This window comes from Phyllobates terribilis, unplaced genomic scaffold (genome assembly GCF_046119375.1).
Source record: "Phyllobates terribilis strain yellow unplaced genomic scaffold, ASM4611937v1 Scaffold_8__6_contigs__length_399053987, whole genome shotgun sequence".
Lineage (NCBI taxonomy): Eukaryota > Metazoa > Chordata > Amphibia > Anura > Dendrobatidae > Phyllobates > Phyllobates terribilis.
In genome coordinates this window covers 397,736,262-397,761,359 of record NW_027362768.1, presented here as the reverse complement: position 1 = coordinate 397,761,359, position 25,098 = coordinate 397,736,262, and the positions used below count along the sequence as shown (strand labels likewise).

The following is a 25,098-nucleotide window of genomic DNA, read 5'->3' as shown; positions in this document are numbered from 1 at the left end:
CCTCTGCAGCAATGTGTATGGTCTGATCACTGACAGGCGGACCCCCCACCCCTGTAACCTCTGCAGCAATGTGTATGGTCTGAGCACTGACAGGCGGACCCCCCACCCCTGTAACCTCTGCAGTAATGCGTATGGTCTGAGCACTGACAGGCGGACCCCCCACCCCTGTAACCTCTACAGCAATGTGTATGGTCTGAGCACTGACAGGCGGACCCCCCACCCCTGTAACGTCTGCAGCAATGTGTATGGTCTGAGCACTGACAGGCGGACCCCCCACCCCTGTAACCTCTACAGCAATGTGTATGGTCTGAACACTGACAGGCGGACCCCCCACCCCTGTAACCTCTGCAGCAATGTGTATGGTCTGATCACTGACAGGCGGACCCCCCACCCCTGTAACCTCTGCAGCAATGTGTATGGTCTGAGCACTGACAGGCAGACCCCCCACCCCTGTAACCTCTGCAGTAATGTGTATGGTCTGAGCACTGACAGGCGTACCCCCCACCCATGTAACCTCTGCAGCAATGTGTATGGTCTGAACACTGACAGGCGGACCCCCCACCCCTGTAACCTCTGCAGTAATGTGTATGGTCTGAGCACTGACAGGCGGACCCCCCACCCCTGTAACCTCTGCAGCAATGTGTATGGTCTGAGCACTGACAGGCGGACCCTCCACCCCTGTAACCTCTGCAGCAATGTGTATGGTCTGAGCACTGACAGGCGGACCCCCCACCCCTGTAACCTCTGCAGCAATGTGTATGGTCTGAGCACTGACAGGCAGACCCCCCACCCCTGTAACCTCTACAGCAATGTGTATGGTCTGAGCACTGACAGGCGGACCCCCCACCCCTGTAACCTCTGCAGCAATGTGTATGGTCTGAGCACTGACAGGCGGACCCCCCACCCCTGTAACCTCTGCAGCAATGTGTGTGGTCTGATCACTGACAGGCGGACCCCCCACCCCTGTAACCTCTGCAGCAATGTGTATAGTCTGAGCACTGACAGGCGGACCCCCCACCCCTGTAACCTCTGCAGCAATGTGTATGGTCTGAGCACTGACAGGCGGACCCCCCACCCCTGTAACCTCTGCAGCAATGTGTATGGTCTGAGCACTGACAGGCGGACCCCCCACCCCTGTAACCTCTGCAGCAATGTGTATGGTCTGAGCACTGACAGGCGGACCCCCCACCCCTGTAACCTCTGCAGCAATGTGTATGGTCTGAGCACTGACAGGCGGACCCCCCACCTTTGTAACCTCTGCAGTAATGTGTATGGTCTGATCACTGACAGGCGGACCCCCCACCCCTGTAACCTCTGCAGCAGTGTGTATGGTCTGAGCACTGACAGGCGGACCCCCCACCCCTGTAACCTCTGCAGTAATGTGTATGGTCTGAGCACTGACAGGCGGACCCCCCACCACTGTAACCTCTGCAGCAATGTGTATGGTCTGAGCACTGACAGGCGGACCCCCCACCCCTGTAACCTCTGCAGCAATGTGTATGGTCTGATCACTGACAGGCGGACCCCCCACCACTGTAACCTCTGCAGCAATGTGTATGGTCTGATCACTGACAGGCGGACCCCCCACCCCTGTAACCTCTGCAGCAATGTGTATGGTCTGATCACTGACAGGCGGACCCTCCAACCCTGTAACATCTGCAGTAATGTGTATGGTCTGAGCACTGACAGGCGGACCCCCCACCACTGTAACCTCTGCAGCAATGTGTATGGTCTGAGCACTGACAGGCGGACCCCCCACCCCTGTAACCTCTGCAGCAATGTGTATGGTCTGATCACTGACAGGCGGACCCCCCACCACTGTAACCTCTGCAGCAATGTGTATGGTCTGATCACTGACAGGCGGACCCCCCACCCCTGTAACCTCTGCAGCAATGTGTATGGTCTGAGCACTGACAGGCGGACCCCCCACCCCTGTAACCTCTGCAGCAATGTGTATGGTCTGAGCACTGACAGGCGGACCCCCCACCCCTGTAACCTCTGCAGCAATGCGTATGGTCTGAGCACTGACAGGCGGACCCCCCACCCCTGTAACCTCTGCAGCAATGTGTATGGTCTGAGCACTGACAGGCGGACCCCCACCCCTGTAACCTCTGCAGCAATGTATATGGTCTGAGCAGTGACAGGCGGACCCCCCACCCCTGTAACCTCTGCAGCAATGTGTATGGTCTGAGCACTGACAGGCGGACCCCCCACCCCTGTAACCTCTGCAGCAATGTATATGGTCTGAGCACTGACAGGCGGACCCTCCACCCCTGTAACCTCTGCAGCAATGTGTATGGTCTGATCACTGACAGGCGGACCCCCCACCCCTGTAACCTCTGCAGCAATGTGTATGGTCTGAGCAGTGACAGGCGGACCCCCCACCCATGTAACCTCTGCAGCAATGTATATGGTCTGGGCACTGACAGGCGGACCCCCCACCCCTGTAACCTCTGCAGCAATGTGTATGGTCTGATCACTGACAGGCGGACCCCCCACCCCTGTAACCTCTGCAGCAATGTGTATGGTCTGATCACTGACAGGCGGACCCCCCACCCCTGTAACCTCTGCAGTAATGTGTATGGTCTGAGCACTGACAGGCGGACCCCCCACCCCTGTAACCTCTGCAGTAATGTGTATGGTCTGAGCACTGACAGGCGGACCCCCCACCCCTGTAACCTCTGCAGTAATGTGTATGGCCTGAGCACTGACAGGCGGACCCCCCACCCCTGTAACCTCTGCAGTAATGTGTATGGTCTGAGCACTGACAGGCGGACCCCCCACCCCTGTAACCTCTGCAGTAATGCGTATGGTCTGAGCACTGACAGGCGGACCCCCCACCCCTGTAACCTCTGCAGTAATGTGTATGGTCTGAGCACTGACAGGCGGACCCCCCACCCCTGTAACCTCTGCAGCAATGTATATGGTCTGAGCACTGACAGGCGGACCCCCCACCCCTGTAACCTCTGCAGCAATGTGTATGGTCTGATCACTGACAGGCGGACCCCCCACCCCTGTAACCTCTGCAGCAATGTGTATGGTCTGATCACTGACAGGAGGACCCCCCACCCCTATAACCTCTGCAGCAATGTGAATGGTCTGATCACTGACAGGCGGACCCCCCACCCCTGTAACCTCTGCAGCAATGTGTATGGTCTGAGCACTGACAGGAGGACCCCCCACCCCTGTAACCTCTGCAGCAATGTGTATGGTCTGAGCACTGACAGGCGGACCCCCCACCCCTGTAACCTCTGCAGCAATGTGTATGGTCTGAGCACTGACAGGCAGACCCCTCACCCCTGTAACCTCTGCAGTAATGTGTATGGTCTGAGCACTGACAGGCGGACCCCCCACCCCTGTAACCTCTGCAGTAATGTGTATGGTCTGAGCACTGACAGGCGGACCCCCCACCCCTGTAACCTCTGCAGTAATGTGTATGGTCTGAGCACTGACAGGCGGACCCCCCACCCCTGTAACCTCTGCAGTAATGCGTATGGTCTGAGCACTGACAGGCGGACCCCCCACCCCTGTAACCTCTGCAGTAATGTGTATGGTCTGAGCACTGACAGGCGGACCCCCCACCCCTGTAACCTCTGCAGCAATATATATGGTCTGAGCACTGACAGGCGGACTCCCCACCCCTGTAACCTCTGCAGCAATGTGTATGGTCTGATCACTGACAGGCGGACCCCCCACCCCTGTAACCTCTGCAGCAATGTGTATGGTCTGAGCACTGACAGGCGGACCCCCCACCCCTGTAACCTCTGCAGCAATGTGTATGGTCTGATCACTGACAGGCGGACCCCCCACCCCTGTAACCTCTGCAGCAATGTGTATGGTCTGATCACTGACAGGCGGACCCCCCACCCCTGTAACCTCTGCAGCAATGTATATGGTCTGAGCACTAACAGGCGGACCCCCCACCCCTGTAACCTCTGCAGCAATGTGTATGGTCTGAGCACTGACAGGCAGACCCCCCACCCCTGTAACCTCTGCAGTAATGTGTATGGTCTGAGCACTGACAGGCGGACCCCCCACCCCTGTAACCTCTGCAGCAATGTGTATGGTCTGATCACTGACAGGCGGACCCCCTACCCCTGTAACCTCTGCAGTAATGTGTATGGTCTGAGCACTGACAGGCGGACCCCCCACCCCTGTAACCTCTGCAGTAATGTGTATGGTCTGAGCACTGACAGGCGGACCCCCCACCCCTGTAACCTCTGCAGTAATGCGTATGGTCTGAGCACTGACAGGCGGACCCCCCACCCCTGTAACCTCTGCAGTAATGTGTATGGTCTGAGCACTGACAGGCGGACCCCCCACCCCTGTAACCTCTGCAGCAATGTATATGGTCTGAGCACTGACAGACGGACCCCCCACCCCTGTAACCTCTGCAGCAATGTGTATGGTCTGATCACTGACAGGCGGACCCCCCACCACTGTAACGTCTGCAGCAATGTGTATGGTCTGAGCACTGACAGGCGGACCCCCCACCCCTGTAACCTCTGCAGCAATGTGTATGGTCTGATCACTGACAGGCGGACCCTCCAACCCTGTAACCTCTGCAGCAATGTGTATGGTCTGAGCACTGACAGGCGGACCCCCCACCCATGTAACCTCTGCAGCAATGTGTATGGTCTGATCACTGACAGGCGGACCCCCCACCCCTGTAAACTCTGCAGCAATGTATATGGTCTGAGCACTGACAGGCGGACCCCCCACCCCTGTAACCTCTGCAGCAATGTGTATGGTCTGATCACTGACAGGCGGACCCCCCACCCCTGTAACCTCTGCAGCAATGTGTATGGTCTGATCACTGACAGGCGGACCCCCCACCCCTGTAACCTCTGCAGCAATGTGTATGGTCTGAGCACTGACAGGCGGACCCCCCACCACTGTAACCTCTGCAGTAATGTGTATGGTCTGAGCACTGACAGGCGGACCCCCCACCCCTGTAACCTCTGCAGCAATGTGTATGGTCTGATCACTGACAGGCGGACCCACCACCCCTGTAACCTCTGCAGTAATGTGTATGGTCTGAGCACTGACAGGCGGACCCCCCACCCCTGTAACCTCTGCAGCAATGTGTATGGTCTGATCACTGACAGGCGGACCCACCACCCCTGTAACCTCTGCAGTAATGTGTATGGTCTGAGCACTGACAGGCGGACCCCCCACCCCTGTAACCTCTGCAGCAATGCGTATGGTCTGAGCACTGACAGGCGAACCCCCCACCCCTGTAACCTCTGCAGCAATGTGTATGGTCTGAGCACTGACAGGCGGACCCTCCACCCCTGTAACCTCTGCAGCAGTGTGTATGGTCTGAGCACTGACAGGCGGACCCCCCACCCCTGTAACCTCTGCAGCAATGTGTATGGTCTGAGCACTGACAGGCGGACCCCCCACCCCTGTAACCTCTGCAGCAATGTATATGGTCTGAGCAGTGACAGGCGGACCCCCCACCCCTGTAACCTCTGCAGCAATGTGTATGGTCTGAGCACTGACAGGCGGACCCCCCACCCCTGTAACCTCTGCAGCAATGTATATGGTCTGAGCAATGACAGGCGGACCCCCCCACCCCTGTAACCTCTGCAGCAATGTGTATGGTCTGGGCACTGACAGGCGGACCCCCCACCCCTGTAACCTCTGCAGCAATGTGTATGGTCTGATCACTGACAGGCGGACCCTCCACCCCTGTAACCTCTACAGCAATGTGTATGGTCTGATCACTGACAGGCGGACCCCCCACCCCTGTAACCTCTGCAGCAATGTGTATGGTCTGATCACTGACAGGCGGACCCCCCACCCCTGTAACCTCTGCAGCAATGTGTATGGTCTGATCACTGACAGGCGGACCCCCCACCCCTGTAACCTCTGCAGCAATGTGTATGGTCTGAGCACTGACAGGCGGACCCCCCACCCCTGTAACCTCTGCAGCAATGTGTATGGTCTGATCACTGACAGGCGGACCCTCCACCCATGTAACCTCTGCAGCAATGTATATGGTCTGAGCACTGACAGGCGGACCCCCCCACCCCTGTAACCTCTGCAGCAATGTGTATGGTCTGGGCACTGACAGGCGGACCCCCCACCCCTGTAACCTCTGCAGCAATGTATATGGTCTGAGCAGTGACAGGCGGACCCCCCACCCCTGTAACCTCTGCAGCAATGTGTATGGTCTGAGCACTGACAGGCGGACCCCCCACCCCTGTAACCTCTGCAGCAATGTATATGGTCTGAGCACTGACAGGCGGACCCCCCCACCCCTGTAACCTCTGCAGCAATGTGTATGGTCTGGGCACTGACAGGCGGACCCCCCACCCCTGTAACCTCTGCAGCAATGTGTATGGTCTGAGCACTGACAGGCGGACCCCCCACCCCTGTAACCTCTGCAGTAATGTGTATGGTCTGATCACTGACAGGCGGACCCTCCACCCCTGTAACCTCTGCAGCAATGTGTATGGTCTGAGCACTGACAGGCGGACCCCCCACCCCTGTAACCTCTGCAGTAATGTGTATGGTCTGATCACTGACAGGCGGACCCCCCACCCCTGTAACCTCTGCAGCAATGTGTATGGTCTGAGCACTGACAGGCGGACCCCCCACCCCTGTAACCTCTGCAGTAATGTGTATGGTCTGATCACTGACAGGAGGACCCCCCACCCCTGTAACCTCTGCAGCAATGTGTATGGTCTGAGCACTGACAGGCGGACCCCCCACCCCTGTAACCTCTGCAGTAATGTGTATGGTCTGATCACTGACAGGCGGACCCTCCACCCCTGTAACCTCTACAGCAATGTGTGCGGTCTGAGCACTGACAGGCGGACCCCCCACCCCTGTAACCTCTGCAGCAATGTGTATGGTCTGGGCACTGACAGGCGGACCCCCCACCCCTGTAACCTCTGCAGCAATGTGTATGGTCTGATCACTGACAGGCGGACCCCCCACCCCTGTAACCTCTGCAGCAATGTGTATGGTCTGAGCACTGACAGGCGGACCCTCCACCCATGTAACCTCTGCAGTAATGTGTATGGTCTGAGCACTGACAGGCGGACCCCCACCCCTGTAACCTCTGCAGCAATGTGTATGGTCTGATCACTGACAGGCGGACCCCCCACCCCTGTAACCTCTGCAGCAATGTGTATGGTCTGATCACTGACAGGCGGACCCCCCACCCCTGTAACCTCTGCAGCAATGTGTATGGTCTGAGCACTGACAGGCGGACCCCCCACCCCTGTAACCTCTGCAGCAATGTGTATGGTCTGAGCACTGACAGGCGGACCCCCCACCCCTGTAACCTCTGCAGCAATGTGTATGGTCTGAGCACTGACAGGAGGACCCCCCACCCCTGTAACCTCTGCAGCAATGTATATGGTCTGAGCACTGACAGGCGGACCCCCCACCCCTGTAACCTCTGCAGCAATGTGTATGGTCTGAGCACTGACAGGCAGACCCCCCACCCCTGTAACCTCTGCAGTAATGTGTATGGTCTGAGCACTGACAGGCGGACCCCCCACCCCTGTAACCTCTGCAGTAATGTGTATGGTCTGAGCACTGACAGGCGGACCCCCCACCCCTGTAACCTCTGCAGCAATGTATATGGTCTGAGCACTGACAGGCGGACCCCCCACCCCTGTAACCTCTGCAGCAATGTGTATGGTCTGATCACTGACAGGCGGACCCCCCACCCCTGTAACCTCTGCAGCAATGTGTATGGTCTGAGCACTGACAGGCGGACCCCCCACCCCTGTAACCTCTGCAGCAATGTGTATGGTCTGATCTCTCACAGGCGGACCCCCCACCCCTGTAACCTCTGCAGCAATGTGTATGGTCTGAGCACTGACAGGCGGACCCCCCACCCCTGTAACCTCTGCAGCAATGTGTATGGTCTGATCTCTGACAGGCGGACCCTCCAACCCTGTAACCTCTGCAGCAATGTGTATGGTCTGAGCACTGACAGGCGGACCCCCCACCCCTGTAACCTCTGCAGCAATGTGTATGGTCTGATCACTGACAGGCGGACCCCCCACCCCTGTAACCTCTGCAGCAATGTGTATGGTCTGAGCACTGACAGGCGGACCCCCCACCCCTGTAACCTCTACAGCAATGTGTATGGTCTGAGCACTGACAGGCGGACCCCCCACCCCTGTAACCTCTGCAGCAATGTATATGGTCTGAGCACTGACAGGCGGACCCCCCACCCCTGTAACCTCTGCAGCAATGTGTATGGTCTGATCACTGACAGGCGGACCCCCCACCCCTGTAACCTCTGCAGCAATGTGTATGGTCTGAGCACTGACAGGCGGACCCCCCACCCCTGTAACCTCTGCAGCAATGTGTATGGTCTGATCACTAACAGGCGGACCCCCCACCCCTGTAACCTCTGCAGTAATGTGTATGGTCTGAGCACTGACAGTCGGACCCCCCACCCCTGTAACCTCTGCAGCAATGTGTATGGTCTGATCACTGACAGGCGGACCCCCCACCCCTGTAACCTCTGCAGCAATGTGTATGGTCTGAGCACTGACAGGCGGACCCCCCACCCCTGTAACCTCTGCAGCAATGTGTATGGTCTGATCACTGACAGGCGGACCCTCCACCCCTGTAACCTCTGCAGCAATGTGTATGGTCTGAGCACTGACAGGCGGACCCCCCACCCCTGTAACCTCTGCAGCAATGTGTATGGTCTGAGCACTGACAGGCGGACCCCCCACCCCTGTAACCTCTGCAGCAATGTGTATGGTCTGATCACTGACAGGTGGACCCCCCACCCCTGTAACCTCTGCAGCAATGTGTATGGTCTGATCACTGACAGGCGGACCCCCCACCCCTGTAACCTCTGCAGCAATGTGTATGGTCTGAGCACTGACAGGCGGACCCCCCACCCCTGTAACCTCTACAGTAGTGTTTATGGTCTGAGCACTGACAGGCGGACCCCCCACCCCTGTAACCTCTGCAGCAATGTGTATGGTCTGAGCACTGACAGGCGGACCCCCCACCCCTGTAACCTCTGCAGCAATGTGTATGGTCTGAGCACTGACAGGCGGACCCCCCACCCCTGTAACCTCTGCAGCAATGTGTATGGTCTGAGCACTGACAGTCGGACCCCCCACCCCTGTAACCTCTGCAGTAATGTGTATGGTCTGATCACTGACAGGCGGACCCCCCACCCTTTAACCTCTGCAGCAATGTGTATGGTCTGATCACTGACAGGCGGACCCCCCACCCCTGTAACCTCTGCAGCAATGTGTATGGTCTGAGCACTGACAGGCGGACCCCCCACCCTTTAACCTCTGCAGCAATGTGTATGGTCTGAGCTCTGACAGCGGACCCTCCACCCCTGTAACCTCTGCAGCAATGTGTATGGTCTGAGCACTGACAGGCGGACCCCCCACCCCTGTAACCTCTGCAGCAATGTTTATGGTCTGAGCACTGACAGGCGGACCCCCCACCCCTGTAACCTCTGCAGTAATGTGTATGGTTTGAGCACTGACAGGCGGACCCCCCACTCCTGTAACCTCTGCAGCAATGTGTTTGGTCTGATCACTGACAGGCGGACCCCCCACCCCTGTAACCTCTGCAGCAATGTGTATGGTCTGAGCACTGACAGGCGGACCCCCCACTCCTGTAACCTCTACAGCAATGTGTATGGTCTGAGCACTGACAGGCGGACCCCCCACCCCTGTAACCTCTACAGCAATGTGTATGGTCTGAGCACTGAGAGGCGGACCCCCCACCCCTGTAACCTCTGCAGCAATGTGTATGGTCTGATCACTGACAGGCGGACCCCCCACCCCTGTAACCTCTACAGCAATGTGTATGGTCTGAGCACTGACAGACGGACCCCCCACCCCTGTAACCTCTACAGCAATGTGTATAGTCTGAGCACTGACAGACGGACCCCCCACCCCTGTAACCTCTACAGCAATGTGTATGGTCTGAGCACTGACAGACGGACCCCCCACCCCTGTAACCTCTGCAGCAATGTGTATGGTCTGAGCACTGACAGGCGGACCCCCCACCCCTGTAACCTCTGCAGCAATGTGTATGGTCTGAGCACTGACAGGCGGACCCCCCACCCCTGTAACCTCTGCAGCAATGTGTATGGTCTGATCACTAACAGGCGGACCCCCCACCCCTGTAACCTCTGCAGTAATGTGTATGGTCTGAGCACTGACAGTCGGACCCCCCACCCCTGTAACCTCTGCAGTAATGTGTATGGTCTGATCACTGACAGGCGGACCCCCCACCCTTTAACCTCTGCAGCAATGTGTATGGTCTGATCACTGACAGGCGGACCCCCCACCCCTGTAACCTCTGCAGCAATGTGTATGGTCTGAGCACTGACAGGCGGACCCCCCACCCTTTAACCTCTGCAGCAATGTGTATGGTCTGAGCTCTGACAGCGGACCCTCCACCCCTGTAACCTCTGCAGCAATGTGTATGGTCTGAGCACTGACAGGCGGACCCCCCACCCCTGTAACCTCTACAGCAATGTGTATGGTCTGAGCACTGACAGGCGGACCCCCCACCCCTGTAACCTCTACAGCAATGTGTATGGTCTGAGCACTGACAGGCGGACCCCCCACCCCTGTAACCTCTGCAGCAATGTGTATGGTCTGATCACTGACAGGCGGACCCCCCACCCCTGTAACCTCTACAGCAATGTGTATGGTCTGAGCACTGACAGACGGACCCCCCACCCCTGTAACCTCTACAGCAATGTGTATAGTCTGAGCACTGACAGACGGACCCCCCACCCCTGTAACCTCTACAGCAATGTGTATGGTCTGAGCACTGACAGACGGACCCCCCACCCCTGTAACCTCTGCAGCAATGTGTATGGTCTGAGCACTGACAGGCGGACCCCCCACCCCTGTAACCTCTGCAGCAATGTGTATGGTCTGATCACTGACAGGCGGACCCTCCACCCCTGTAACCTCTGCAGCAATGTGTATGGTCTGATCACTGACAGACGGACCCCCCACCCCTGTAACCTCTGCAGCAATGTGTATGGTTTGAGCACTGACAGGCGGACCCCCCACCCCTGTAACCTCTGCAGCAATGTGTATGGTCTGAGCACTGACAGGCGGACCCCCCACCCCTGTAACCTCTGCAGCAATGTATATGGTCTGAGCACTGACAGGCGGACCCCCCACCACTGTAACCTCTGCAGCAATGTGTATGGTCTGATCACTGACAGGCGGACCCCCCACCCCTGTAACCTCTGCAGCAATGTGTATGGTCTGAGCACTGACAGGCGGACCCCCCACCCCTGTAACCTCTGCAGCAATGTGTATGGTCTGAGCACTGACAGGCGGACCCCCCAGCCCTGTAACCTCTGCAACAATGTGTATGGTCTGAGCACTGACAGGCGGACCCCCCACCACTGTAACCTCTACAGTAATGTGTATGGTCTGAGCACTGACATGCGGACCCCCCACCCCTGTAACCTCTGCAGCAATGTGTATGGTCTGAGCACTGACAGGTGGACCCCCCACCCCTGTAACCTCTGCAGCAATGTGTATGGTCTGAGCACTGACAGGCGGACCCCCCACCCCTGTAACCTCTGCAGTAATGTGTATGGTCTGAGCACTGACAGGCGGACCCCCCACCCCTGTAACCTCTGCTGCAAGGTGTATGGTCTGAGCACTGACAGGCGGACCCCCCACCCCTGTAACCTCTGCAGCAATGTGTATGGTCTGAGCACTGACAGTCGGACCCCCCACCCCTGTAACCTCTGCAGCAATGTGTATGGTCTGAGCACTGACAGGCGGACCCCCCACCCCTGTAACCTCTGCAGCAATGTGTATGGTCTGAGCACTGACAGGCGGACCCCCCACCCCTGTAACCTCTGCAGCATTGTGTATGGTCTGAGCACTGACAGGCGGACCCCCCACCCCTGTAAGCTCTGCAGCAATGTGTATGGTCTGAGCACTGACAGGCGGACCCCCCACCCCTGTAACCTCTGCAGCAATGTGTATGGTCTGAGCACTGACAGGCGGACCCCCCACCCCTGTAACCTCTGCAGCAATGTGTATGGTCTGAGCACTGACAGGCGGACCCCCCACCCCTGTAACCTCTGCAGCATTGTGTATGGTCTGAGCACTGACAGACGGACCCCCCACCCCTGTAACCTCTGCAGCAATGTGTATGGTCTGAGCACTGACAGGCGGACCCCCCACCCCTGTAACCTCTGCAGCAATGTGTATGTTCTGAGCACTGACAGGCGGACCCCCCACCCCTGTAACCTCTGCAGTAATGTGTATGGTCTGAGCACTGACAGACGGACCCCCCACCCCTGTAACCTCTACAGCAATGTGTATGGTCTGAGCACTGACAGGCGGACCCCCCACCCCTGTAACCTCTGCAGCAATGTGTATGGTCTGAGCACTGACAGTCGGACCCCCCACCCCTGTAACCTCTGCAGCAATGTTTATGGTCTGAGCACTGACAGGCGGACCCCCCTCCCCTGTAACCTCTGCAGCAATGTGTATGGTCTGAGCACTGACAGGCGGACCCCCACCCCTGTAACCTCTGCAGCAGTGTGTATGGTCTGAGCACTGACAGGCGGACCCCCACCCCTGTAACCTCTGCAGCAATGTGTACGGTCTGAGCACTGACAGGCGGACCCCCCACCCCTGTAACCTCTGCAGTAATGTGTATGGTCTGAGCACTGACAGGCGGACCCCCCACCCCTGTAACCTCTGCAGCAATGTGTATGGTCTGAGCACTGACAGGCGGACCCCCCACCCCTGTAACCTCTGCAGCAATGTGTATGGTCTGAGCAGTGACAGGCGGACCCCCCACCCCTGTAACCTCTGCAGCAATGTGTATGGTCTGAGCACTGACAGGCAGACCCCCCACCCCTGTAACCTCTGCAGCAATGTGTATGGTCTGATCACTGACAGACGGACCCCCCACCCCTGTAACCTCTGCAGCAATGTGTATGGTCTGAGCACTGACAGGCGGACCCCCCACCCCTGTAACCTCTGCAGTAATGTGTATGGTCTGAGCACTAACAGGCGGACCCCCCACCCCTGTAACCTCTGCAGTAATGTGTATGGTCTGAGCACTGACAGGCGGACCCCCCACCCCTGTAACCTCTGCAGCAATGTGTATGGTCTGAGCACTGACAGGCGGAGCCCCCACCCCTGTAACCTCTGCAGCAATGTATATGGTCTGAGCACTGACAGGCGGACCCCCCACCCCTGTAACCTCTGCAGCAATGTGTATGGTCTGAGCAGTAACAGGCGGACCCCCCACTCCTGTAACCTCTACAGCAATGTGTATGATCTGATCACTGACAGGCGGACCCCCCACCCCTGTAACCTCTGCAGCAATGTGTATGGTCTGATCACTGACAGGCGGACCCCCCACCCCTGTAACCTCTGCAGCAATGTGTATGGTCTGAGCAGTGACAGGCGGACCCCCCACCCCTGTAACCTCTGCAGCAATGTGTATGGTCTGAGCACTGACAGGCGGACCCTCCACCCCTGTAACCTCTGCAGCAATGTGTATGGTCTGAGCACTGACAGGCGGACCCTCCACCCCTGTAACCTCTGCAGCAATGTGTATGGTCTGATCACTGACAGGCGGACCCTCCACCCCTGTAACCTCTGCAGCAATGTGTATGGTCTGAGCACTGACAGGCGGAGCCCCCACCCCTGTAACCTCTGCAGCAATGTGTATGGTCTGATCACTGACAGGCGGACCCCCCACCCCTGTAACCTCTACAGCAATGTGTATGGTCTGATCACTGACAGGCGGACCCTCCACCCCTGTAACCTCTGCAGCAATGTGTATGGTCTGAGCACTAACAGGCGGACCCCCCACCCCTGTAACCTCTGCAGCAATGTGTATGGTCTGAGCACTGACAGGAGGACCCCCCACCCCTGTAACCTCAGCAGCAATGTGTACCGTCTGAGCACTGACAGGCGGACCCCCCACACCTGTAACCTCTGCAGTAATGTGTATGGTCTGAGCAGTGACAGGCGGACCCCCCACCCCTGTAACCTCTGCAGTAATGTGTATGGTCTGAGCACTGACAGGCGGACCCCCCACCCCTGTAACCTCTGCAGTAATGTGTATGGTCTGAGCACTGACAGGTGGACCCCCCACCCCTGTAACCTCTGTAGCAATGTGTATGGTCTGAACACTGACTGGCGGACCCCCCACCCCTGTAACCTCTACATTAATGTGTATGGTCTGAGCAGTGACAGGCGGACCCCCCACCCCTGTAACCTCTGCAGCAATGTGTATGGTCTGAGCACTGACAGGCGGACCCCCCACCCCTGTAACCTCTGCAGTAATGTGTATGGTCTGAGCACTGACAGGCGGACCCCCCACCCCTGTAACGTCTGCAGCAATGTGTATGGTCTGATCACTGACAGGCGGACCCCCCACCCCTGTAACGTCTGCAGCAATGTGTATGGTCTGAGCACTGACAGGCGGACCCCCCACCCCTTTAACCTCTGCAGCAATGTGTATGGTCTGAGCACTGACAGACGGACCCCCGACCCCTGTAACCTCTGCAGCAATGTGTATGGTCTGAGCACTGGCAGGCGGACCCCCCACCCCTGTAACCTCTGCAGCAATGTGTATGGTCTGAGCACTGGCAGGCGGACCCCCCACTCCTGTAACCTCTGCAGCAATGTGTATGGTCTGAGCACTGACAGTCGGACCCCCCACCCCTGTAACCTCTGCAGCAATGTGTATGGTCTGAGCACTGGCAGGCGGACCCCCCCACCCCTGTAACCTCTGCAGCAATGTGTATGGTCTGAGCACTGACAGGCGGACCCCCCACCCCTGTAACCTCTACAGCAATGTGTATGGTCTGAGCACTGACAGGCGGACCCCCCACCCCTGTAACCTCTACAGCAATGTGTATGGTCTGAGCACTGACAGGCGGACCCCCCACCCCTGTAACCTCTGCAGCATTGTGTATGGTCTGAGCACTGACAGGCGGACCCCCCACCCCTGTAACCTCTGCAGCAATGTGTATGGTCTGAGCACTGACAGACGGACCCCCCACCCCTGTAACCTCTACAGTAATGTGTGTGGTCTGAGCACTGACAGGCGGACCCTCCACCCCTGTAACCTCTGCAGTAATGTGTATGGTCTGAGCACTGACAGGCGGACCCTACACCCCTGTAACCTCTGCAGCAATGTGTATGGTCTGAGTACTGACAGGCGGACCCCCCACCCCTGTAACCTCTGCAGCAGTGTGTATGGTCTGAGCACTGACAGGCGGACCCCCCACCCCTGTAACCTCTGCAGCAATGTGTATGGTCTGAGCACTGACAGGCGGACCCCCCACCCCTGTAACCTCTGCAGCAATGTGTATGGTCTGAGCACTGACAGGCGGACCCCCCACCCCTGTAACCTCTGCAGCAATGTGTATGGTCTGAGCACTGACAGGCGGACCCCCCACCCCTGTAACCTCTACAGTAATGTGTATGGTCTGAGCACTGACAGGCGGACCCCCCACCCCTGTAACCTCTGCAGCAATGTGTATGGTCTGAGCACTGACAGGCGGACCCTACACCCCTGTAACCTCTGCAGCAATGTGTATGGTCTGAGCACTGACAGGCGGACCCGCCACCCCTGTAACCTCTGCAGCAGTGTGTATGGTCTGAGCACTGACAGGCGGACCCCCCACCCCTGTAACCTCTGCAGCAATGTGTATGGTCTGAGCACTGACAGGCGGACCCCCCACCCCTGTAACCTCTGCAGCAATGTGTATGGTCTGAGTACTGACAGGCGGACCCCCCACCCCTGTAACCTCTGCAGCAGTGTGTATGGTCTGAGCACTGACAGGCGGACCCCCCACCCCTGTAACCTCTGCAGCAATGTGTATGGTCTGAGCACTGACAGGCGGACCCCCCACCCCTGTAACCTCTGCAGCAATGTGTATGGTCTGAGCACTGACAGGCGGACCCCCCACCCCTGTAACCTCTGCAGCAATGTGTATGGTCTGAGCACTGACAGGCGGACCCCCCACCCCTGTAACCTCTACAGTAATGTGTATAGTCTGAGCACTGACAGGCGGACCCCCACCCCTGTAACCTCTGCAGCAATGTGTATGGTCTGAGCACTGACAGGCGGACCCCCCACCCCTGTAACCTCTGCAGCAATGTGTATGGTCTGAGCACTGACAGGCGGACCCTCCACCCCTGTAACCTCTGCAGCAATGTGTATGCTCTGAGCAATGACAGGCGGACCCCCCACTCCTGTAACCTCTGCAGCAATGTGTATGGTCTGATCACTGACAGGCGGACCCCCCACCCCTGTAACCTCTGCAGCAATGTGTATGGTCTGATCACTGACAGGCGGACCCCCCACCCCTGTAACCTCTGCAGCAATGTGTATGGTCTGAGCACTGACAGGCGGACCCCCCACCCCTGTAACCTCTGCAGCAATGTGTATGGTCTGATCACTGACAGGCGGACCCCCCACCCCTGTAACCTCTGCAGCAATGTGTATGGTCTGAGCACTGACAGGCAGACCCCCCACCCCTGTAACCTCTGCAGTAATGTGTATGGTCTGAGCACTGACAGGCGGACCCCCCACCCCTGTAACCTCTACAGCAATGTGTATGGTCTGAGCACTGACAGGCGGACCCCCCACCCCTGTAACCTCTGCAGCAATGTGTATGGTCTGATCAGTGACAGGCGGACCCCCCACCCCTGTAACCTCTGCAGCAATGTGTATGGTCTAAGCACTGACAGGCGGACCCCCCACCCCTGTAACCTCTGCAGCAATGTGTATGGTCTGATCACTGACAGGCGGACCCCCCACCCCTGTAACCTCTGCAGTAATGTGTATGGTCTGAGCACTGACAGGCGGACCCCCCACCCCTGTAACCTCTGCAGCAATGTGTATGGTCTGATCACTGACAGGCGGACCCCCCACCCCTGTAACCTCTGCAGCAATGTGTATGGTCTGAGCACTGACAGGCGGACCCCCCACCCCTGTAACCTCTACAGCAATGTGTATGGTCTGAGCACTGACAGGCGGACTCCCCACCCCTGTAACCTCTGCAGCAATGTGTATGGTCTGATCAGTGACAGGCGGACCCCCCACCCCTGTAACCTCTGCAGCAATGTGTATGGTCTGAGCACTGACAGGCGGACCCCCCACCCCTGTAACCTCTGCAGCAATGTGTATGGTCTGATCACTGACAGGCGGACCCCCCACCCCTGTAACCTCTGCAGCAATGTGTATAGTCTGAGCACTGACAGGCGGACCCCCCACCCCTGTAACCTCTGCAGCAATGTGTATGGTCTGAGCACTGACAGGCGGACCCCCCACCCCTGTAACCTCTGCAGCAATGTGTATGGTCTGAGCACTGACAGGCGGACCCCCCACCCCTGTAACCTCTGCAGTAATGTGTATGGTCTGAGCACTGACAGGCGGCCCCCCCACCCCTGTAACCTCTGCAGTAATGTGTATGGTCTGAGCACTGACAGGCGGACCCCCCACCCCTGTAACCTCTGCAGCAATGTGTATGGTCTGAGCACTGACAGGCGGACCCCCCACCCCTGTAACCTCTGCAGTAATGTGTATGGTCTGAGCACTGACAGGCGGACCCCCCACCCCTGTAACCTCTGCAGTAATGTGTATGGTCTGAGCACTGACAGGCGGACCCCCCACCCCTGTAACCTCTGCAGTAATGTGTATGGTCTGAGCACTGACAGGCGGACCCCCCCACCCCTGTAACCTCTGCAGCAATGTGTATGGTCTGAGCACTGACAGGCGGACCCCCCACCCCTGTAACCTCTGCAGTAATGTGTATGGTCTGAGCACTGACAGGCGGACCCCCCCACCCCTGTAACCTCTGCAGCAATGTGTATGGTCTGAGCACTGACAAGCGGACCCCCCACCCCTGTAACCTCTGCAGCAATGTGTATGGTCTGAGCACTGACAGGCGGACCCTCCACCCCTGTAACCTCTGCAGTAATGTGTATGGTCTGAGCACTGACAGGCGGACCCCCCACCCCTGTAACCTCTGCAGCAATGTGTATGGTCTGATCACTGACAGGCGGACCCCCCACCCCTGTAACCTCTGCAGCAATGTGTATGGTCTGAGCACTGACAGGCGGACCCCCCACCCCTGTAACCTCTGCAGCAATGTGTATGGTCTGATCACTGACAGGCGGACCCCCCACCCCTGTAACCTCTGCAGCAATGTATATGGTCTGAGCAATGACAGGCGGACCCCCACCCCTGTAACCTCTGCAGCAATGTGTATGGTCTGATCACTGACAGGCGGACCCCCCACCCCTGTAACCTCTGCAGCAATGTGTATGGTCTGAGCACTGACAGGCGGACCCCCCACCCCTGTAACCTCTGCAGCAATGTGTATGGTCTGATCACTGACAGGCGGACCCCCCACCCCTGTAACCTCTGCAGCAATGTGTATGGTCTGAGCACTGACAGGCGGACCCCCCACCCCTGTAACCTCTGCAGCAATGTGTATGGTCTGATCACTGACAGGCGGACCCCCCACCCCTGTAACCTCTGCAGCAATGTGTATGGTCTGAGCAATGACAGGCGGACCCCCCACTCCTGTAACCTCTGCAGCAATGTGTATGGTCTGAGCAGTTACAGGCGGACCCCCCACCCCTGTAACCTCTGCAGCACTGTGTATGGTCTGAGCAGTTACAGACGGACCCCCCACCCCTGTAACCTCTGCAGCACTGTGTATGGTCTGAGCAGTGACAGGCGGACCCCCCACCCTCTGCAGCACTGTGTATGGTCTGAGCACTGACAGGCGGACCCCCCACCCTCTGCAGCACTGTGTATGGTCTGAGCAGTGACAGGCGGACCCCCCACCCTCTGCAGCACTGTGTATGGTCTGAGCAGTGACAGGCGGACCCCCCACCCTCTGCAGCACTGTGTATGGTCTGAGCAGTGACAGGCGGACCCCCCACCCTCTGCAGCAATGCAGGCAGCACTCCTCCGTCTCTTCTCAGCAGACGGCCTCTGGATGGCGCTGCTCGTGCACTCACTCCTGTGGTCGTCCATGGCGAGGCCGGCGCTGAGCGGACCCTGACTTGTTCCACCGCTGGATGGTCTTGGCCCCGTCCTGCAGCTCCGTGTAAGGTGTCAGCGATCTTCTTTTGGCCTCGGCATCTTTTGGTTGAAGCAACAATTCTTTTTTTCAGAACCTCAGAAAGTTCTTGGCCATGAGGAGCCATGATGAACTCCAGTGACCGGTATGAGAGTGTCAGAGCGATAACGCCACATTGACCACACTTGATCCCCATTCACACCTGAGACTTTGTGACACCGGGGAGGGAAAATAACTAATTGGGCACAATTTGGCCATTTTGACTTAGGGGTGTACTCACTTATTTTGCCAGCGGTTTAGACATTAATGGCTGTGTGATGAGCTGTACACGGACTACTGTACATTGTATCAAAGTATCAGATCTTCAGTGTTGTCCCATGAAAAGATATGATATTTACAAAAATGGGGGGTGTACTCTCTTTTTTTTATATACTGTATGCAGAGCAAGCAGTTTTTACATTGTAGTGGAAATGTTTAGACTTTACAGCTTCTTTTAACCACTTCAGGTTTCCAAAAACACGATGTGGTTAAAAGAAGTTTCTGGTCCATTATTTGGGTAGTCACTTTTAGCCTTTTTAGTTTGTTCAATACAATTTATATAAAAAGCCGACAAAATGCAAAAAAAGTTAAAAAGCCGACAAAATGCAAAAAAAGTCGATTCAGGACAAAAGACACTAGCATGTCCTGAAGCATCTTCTGCCTGAAAAAATGACTTGGTTCACAGACACCGTGTGCACGTACCCTAAAAGAGCCTTTCGATAGTCTAATATGTATAGGGGCATCAGCTACTTAACGTTGGCCAAACCTGCCAATATCATTTGATTCAGACGACACTTTAATGTGTATGGGTGCCTCTGATTGATATTGTCAGGGTAGATAAGGATCCTGCATGTTCGATTTCAGCTTGTAGATCCTTAAGGGATAAGCAGCTACCAGAGATGTCTAGCAGCTGTTCACTCATAGAGAGCACAGGAGCGCTTGGCAAACGAGCGCTCCTGTTTACGGCAGAGCTGAGCTCGATAGCTGCCAGCTATCTAAATTGGGCTTTAGTCAAACACTTCGTTACATGGAAATATCACCAGAACTTTAATCAGTATATGGATACAGAACCATAATCAGTAAATGAATACATTATCAGAACCACCAGTAGTACATGGGTACATCACCAGAACCACCATCAGTACATGAGTACATAACAAGAACCACCATCAGTACATGAATATATCACGAGAATCACCATCAGTAAATTAATCCATAACCATAGCCATAATTAATACATGAATAGATCACCAGAACCATCATAAGTACATGTATACATCATCAGAACCATAATCAGTACATGAATACATCCTCATATCCACCATTAGTACATGAATATCACCAGATCCACCATCAGTACATGGATACAGCACCTAACCAACATTAGTACATGAATACATCCCCATAACCATTACATGGAAACAGCGCCAGAACCATCCTCATTAAATTAATACATCACCAGAACCATAATTGATACATGAATACAGTACCAGAACCACCATCAGTTCATGAATACATTACAAGAACAACCATCAGTACGTGAATACATCAGCGCATGAATACATCAACACAACCAACATCAATACATGAATACATCATAAGGAACATTCTTAGAACCATAATACAGCAACAGGACCATTCTTAGAACATGGATACATCATCAGGGACATTCTTACCCCGCCCATCAGTGACCCCGTCACGTGATCGCTGGTCATCAATGCATGAGCATGACAACCCGGGGTCTGCAGCAGACTCCAGTGGTTGTCATGAGCTGATCGCTATGAGTTCCACCTAGTGGTTGGCGCTCATAGTACAGGAGCATTTCTGCTACATAGAGGCGATCTGCTCATCACCTCTATGTAGCAGAGGCGATCAGGTAATTGCTGCTTCTAGTCTCCTATGGAGTCTATACAAACATGAAAAAAGAGAAAAAAAATGGTTTTAAAAAATATTTAAAAAATTAAAAAATATATAAAAGTTTAAATCACCCCCCTTTTGCCCCATTCAAAATAAAATCATAATAAAAAAAAAAACCCACATAGACATATTTGGTATCGCTGGGTTCAGAATCGCCCGATCTATCAATATAAAAAAATAATTAATCCGATCTGTAAACGGCGTAACGAGAAAAAATTATAAACGCCAGAATTAGGTGTTTTGGTCGCCGCAAAATTGCAATAAACTGCAATAACGGGCGATCAAAACATCGGGTCTCGGAAAGTGGCGCCATTTTTGTTTTTAACAAACTTTGTAATTTTTTTTCACCACTTAACTAAAAAAAGAACCTGTACATGTTTGGTGTCTACGAACTCGTAATGACCTGGAGAATAATGATGGCGGGGCAGTTTTAGCAGTCAGTGAACGTGGAAAGAAAAATGTAAAAAAAAATCTGTGGTATTGCACTTTTTTTGCAATTTTACCGCACTTGGAATTTTTTTCCCGTTTTCCAGCACATGATATGGTAAAACCAGTAATGTCGTTCAAAAGTACAACTCGTCCCGCAAAAAATAAGCCCTCACATGGCCATATTGACCAAAAAATAAAAACGCTATGGCTCTGGGAACAAGGGGAGCAAAAAACGAAAACGCAAAAAATGAAAATCCCAGGGTTGTGAAAGGATTAAGGAACATCATAACTCTGTGCTTGCTGGTCATCCAGGTGGTAAGGCCCCCGCGGACCTCCTCTCTCATCGTTTTTGGTGGCCGGGGTTGCATCGGGATGTGGTTGAACACGTAGCTGCTTGTAGTATTTGCGCGCGTTCTAAGGTTTCGCATACCCGTCCGTCTGGTCCTCTTCTTCCGCTACCTATCCCTAGCAGGACATGAATTTTATTACTGACCTACCGGTTTTTGCACTCAAGACTGTGGTTCTAGTGGTTGTACACACGTGATCCTCCTCCTCATACACGTGATCCTCCCCCTCATACATCATACACGTGATCCTCCTCCTCATACGTCATACACGTGATCCTCCTCCTCATACGTCATACACGTGATCCTCCTCCTCATACATCATACACGTGATCCTCCTCCTCATACATCATACACGTGATCCTCCTCATACATCATACATGTGATCCTCCTCCTCATACATCTTACATGTGATCCTCCTCCTCACACGTCATACACGTGATCCTCATACATCATACACGTGATCCTCCTCCTCATACATCATACATGTGATCCTCCTCCTCATACATCTTACATGTGATCCTCCTCCTCACACGTCATACACGTGATCCTCCTCCTCATACATCATACACGTGATCCTCCTCCTCATACATCATACATGTGATCCTCCTCCTCATACGTCATACACGTGATCCTCCTCCTCATACATCATACACGTGATCCTCCTCCTCATACATCATACACGTGATCCTCCTCCTCATACGTCATACACGTGATCCTCCTCCTCATACATCATACATGTGATCCTCCTCCTCATACGTCATACACGTGATCCTCCTCCTCATACATGTGATCCTCCTCCTCATACATCATACATGTGATCTTCCTCCTCATACGTCATACACGTGATCCTCCTCCTCATACATGTGATCCTCCTCGCACATCCTGTACTTGCTGCTCTTAGTGACATTTCTGTTCTCTCTTTTCAGCCGTGTCTGCTTTCGGCAAGAAGTTTTCCTCCTTCTGGTGAGCGCGGTCAGAGGTGAGTCTCCACCGGATCCAGGTTTGGGGTCAGAATATTTTCCTCTTGGTGAATTTTACACAAATCACAAATAACTAGGAGAATAGTGATGTGTGAGCCGTATACTATGTGCGTGAGCCGTATACTATGTGCGTGAGCCGTATACCGTGTCAGACCCGTACATCATTTGTATGAGCTATGGAAATGGTATAAGCCATGGACTGTGTGTGTGGGTCATGGACTGTGTGTGTGGGTCATGGACTGTATGTGTGGGCCATGGACTGTGTGTGGACCATGGACTGTGTGTGGGTCATGGACTGTGTGTGGTTCATGGGCTGTGTGTGTATGTCATGTACTGTGTATGGGCCATGTACTGTGTGTGTGTCATGGATTGTGTATCGACCATGCACTGTATGTGGGCCATGGACAGTGTGTGGGCCAGGGACAGTGTGTGGGTCATGGACTGTGTGTGTGGGTCATGGACTGTGTGTGTGGGTCATGGACTGTGTGTGTGGGCCATGGACAGTGTGTGGGCCATGGACAGTGTGTGGGCCATGGACTGTGTGTGGACCATGGACTGTGTGTTGACCATGGACTGTGTGTGGGCCATGGACTGTGTGTGGGCCATGGACTGTGTGTGGTTCATGGGCTGTGTGTGTGTGTCATGTACTGTCTGTACGTCATGGACTGCGCGTGGGCCATGGACTGCTCATGGGCCATGAACTGCGCGTGGGCCATGAACTGCGCGTGGGCCATGGACTGTGTGTGTGGGCCATGGACTGTGTGTGTGGGCCATGGACTGTGTGTGGGCCATGGATTGTGACTTGACCATGGACTGTTTATTGGTCATGGACTGTGTGTGGTTCATGGGCTGTGTGTGTGTGTCATGTACTGTCTGTATGTCATGGACTCCGTGTGTTCCATGGACTGCGTGTGAGACATGGACTGCGTGTAAGCCATGGACTGCGTGTGGGCCATGGACTGCGTGTGGGCCATGGACTGCGTGTGGGCCATGGATTGTGTATCGACCATGGCCTGCGTGTGGGTCATGGACTGTGTGTGGGTCATGGATTGTGTATCAACCATGGACTGTGTGTGTGGGTCATGGACTGTGTGTGGGTCATGGACTGTGTGTGTGGGTCATGGACTGTATGTGTGGGCCATGGACTATGTGTGGGCCATGGACTGTGTGTGGGCCATGGACTGTGTGTGTGGGTCATGGACTGTGTGTGTGGGCCATGGATTGTGACTTGACCATGGACTGTGTGTGTGGGCCATGGACTGTGTGTGGGCCATGGACTGTGTGTGGGCCATGGACTGTGTGTGGGCCATGGATTGTGACTTGACCATGGACTGTGTATGGGTCATGACTGTGTGTGGTTCATGGGCTGTGTGTGTGTCATGTACTGTGTATGGGCCATGTACTGTGTGTGTGTCATGGATTGTGTATCAACCATGCACTGTGTATGGGCCATGGACTACGTGTGGGCCATGGACTGCGTGTGGGCCATGGATGGCGTGTGGGCCATGGACTGCGTGTGGGCCATGGACGGCGTGTGGGCCATGGATGGCGTGTGGGCCATGGACTGCTTGTGGGCCATGCACTGTGTGTGGGTCATGGATTGTGTATCGACCATGGACTGCGCGTGGGTCATGGACTGCGCGTGGGTCATGGACTGCTTGTGGGCCATGGACTGTGTATCGACCATGTATTGTGTATGGACCATGTATTGTGTATGGACCATGTATTGTGTATAGGCCATGTATTTTGTATGGACCATGTATTGTGTATAGGCCATGTACTACCTCCATACAGCACTCAAAACGTTCATACAAATCATTGCACCACCTGCTCTTTCTCTTTTTTCTCCTTCTCCTAGTCACTGGCGACATCTCCCCCACCCCTGGGCCTCCCTCCACTAGCATACACCACTCTCTTCCAGCTACATATAGAAACCTTGCTAATCTTATTAACATTCAGTGCATGCCCTCTCCTATCACTTTCCATTGTGCTCTCTGGAACGCACGGTCTGTGTGTAACAAACTACCTTACATTCACGATTGTTTCCTTTCTAATTCCCTTAACCTTCTGGCTATTACAGAAACCTGTTTCCAGCAGTCAGACACCACCGCTGCTGCTGCTCTCTCGTTTGGTGGGCTGAAATTTTCACATACTGCCAGACCTGAGAACAGACAGGTTGGAGATGTTGGTTTGCTCCTTTTATCACAATGTGCTTTGCAGGTCATCCCCCCAGTTCCCTCACTTATGTTTCCTTCCTTTGAAGTCCACACTGTCAGACTCTCAAACCCTTCTCCCTGCGAGTGGCGGTTGT

The 25,098-nt window shown here is 55.2% G+C and overlaps 1 protein-coding gene across 2 annotated transcripts in view; it reads left to right on the top strand.

Moving 5' to 3' along the window:
- Nucleotides 1-25,098, top strand: part of BSN (bassoon presynaptic cytomatrix protein) — a 518,262-nt gene that overhangs the window by 479,402 nt on the left and 13,762 nt on the right. For both annotated transcript variants that reach the window (XR_012247824.1, XM_073645231.1), the window contains exon 10: nt 22,734-22,786. Coding sequence is in view for 1 of the 2 variants with exons in the window: in XM_073645231.1 (XP_073501332.1) it covers nt 22,734-22,774 (41 nt within the window). In the remaining variant the exon portion in view is untranslated. The remainder of the gene's footprint in view (nt 1-22,733; nt 22,787-25,098) is intronic.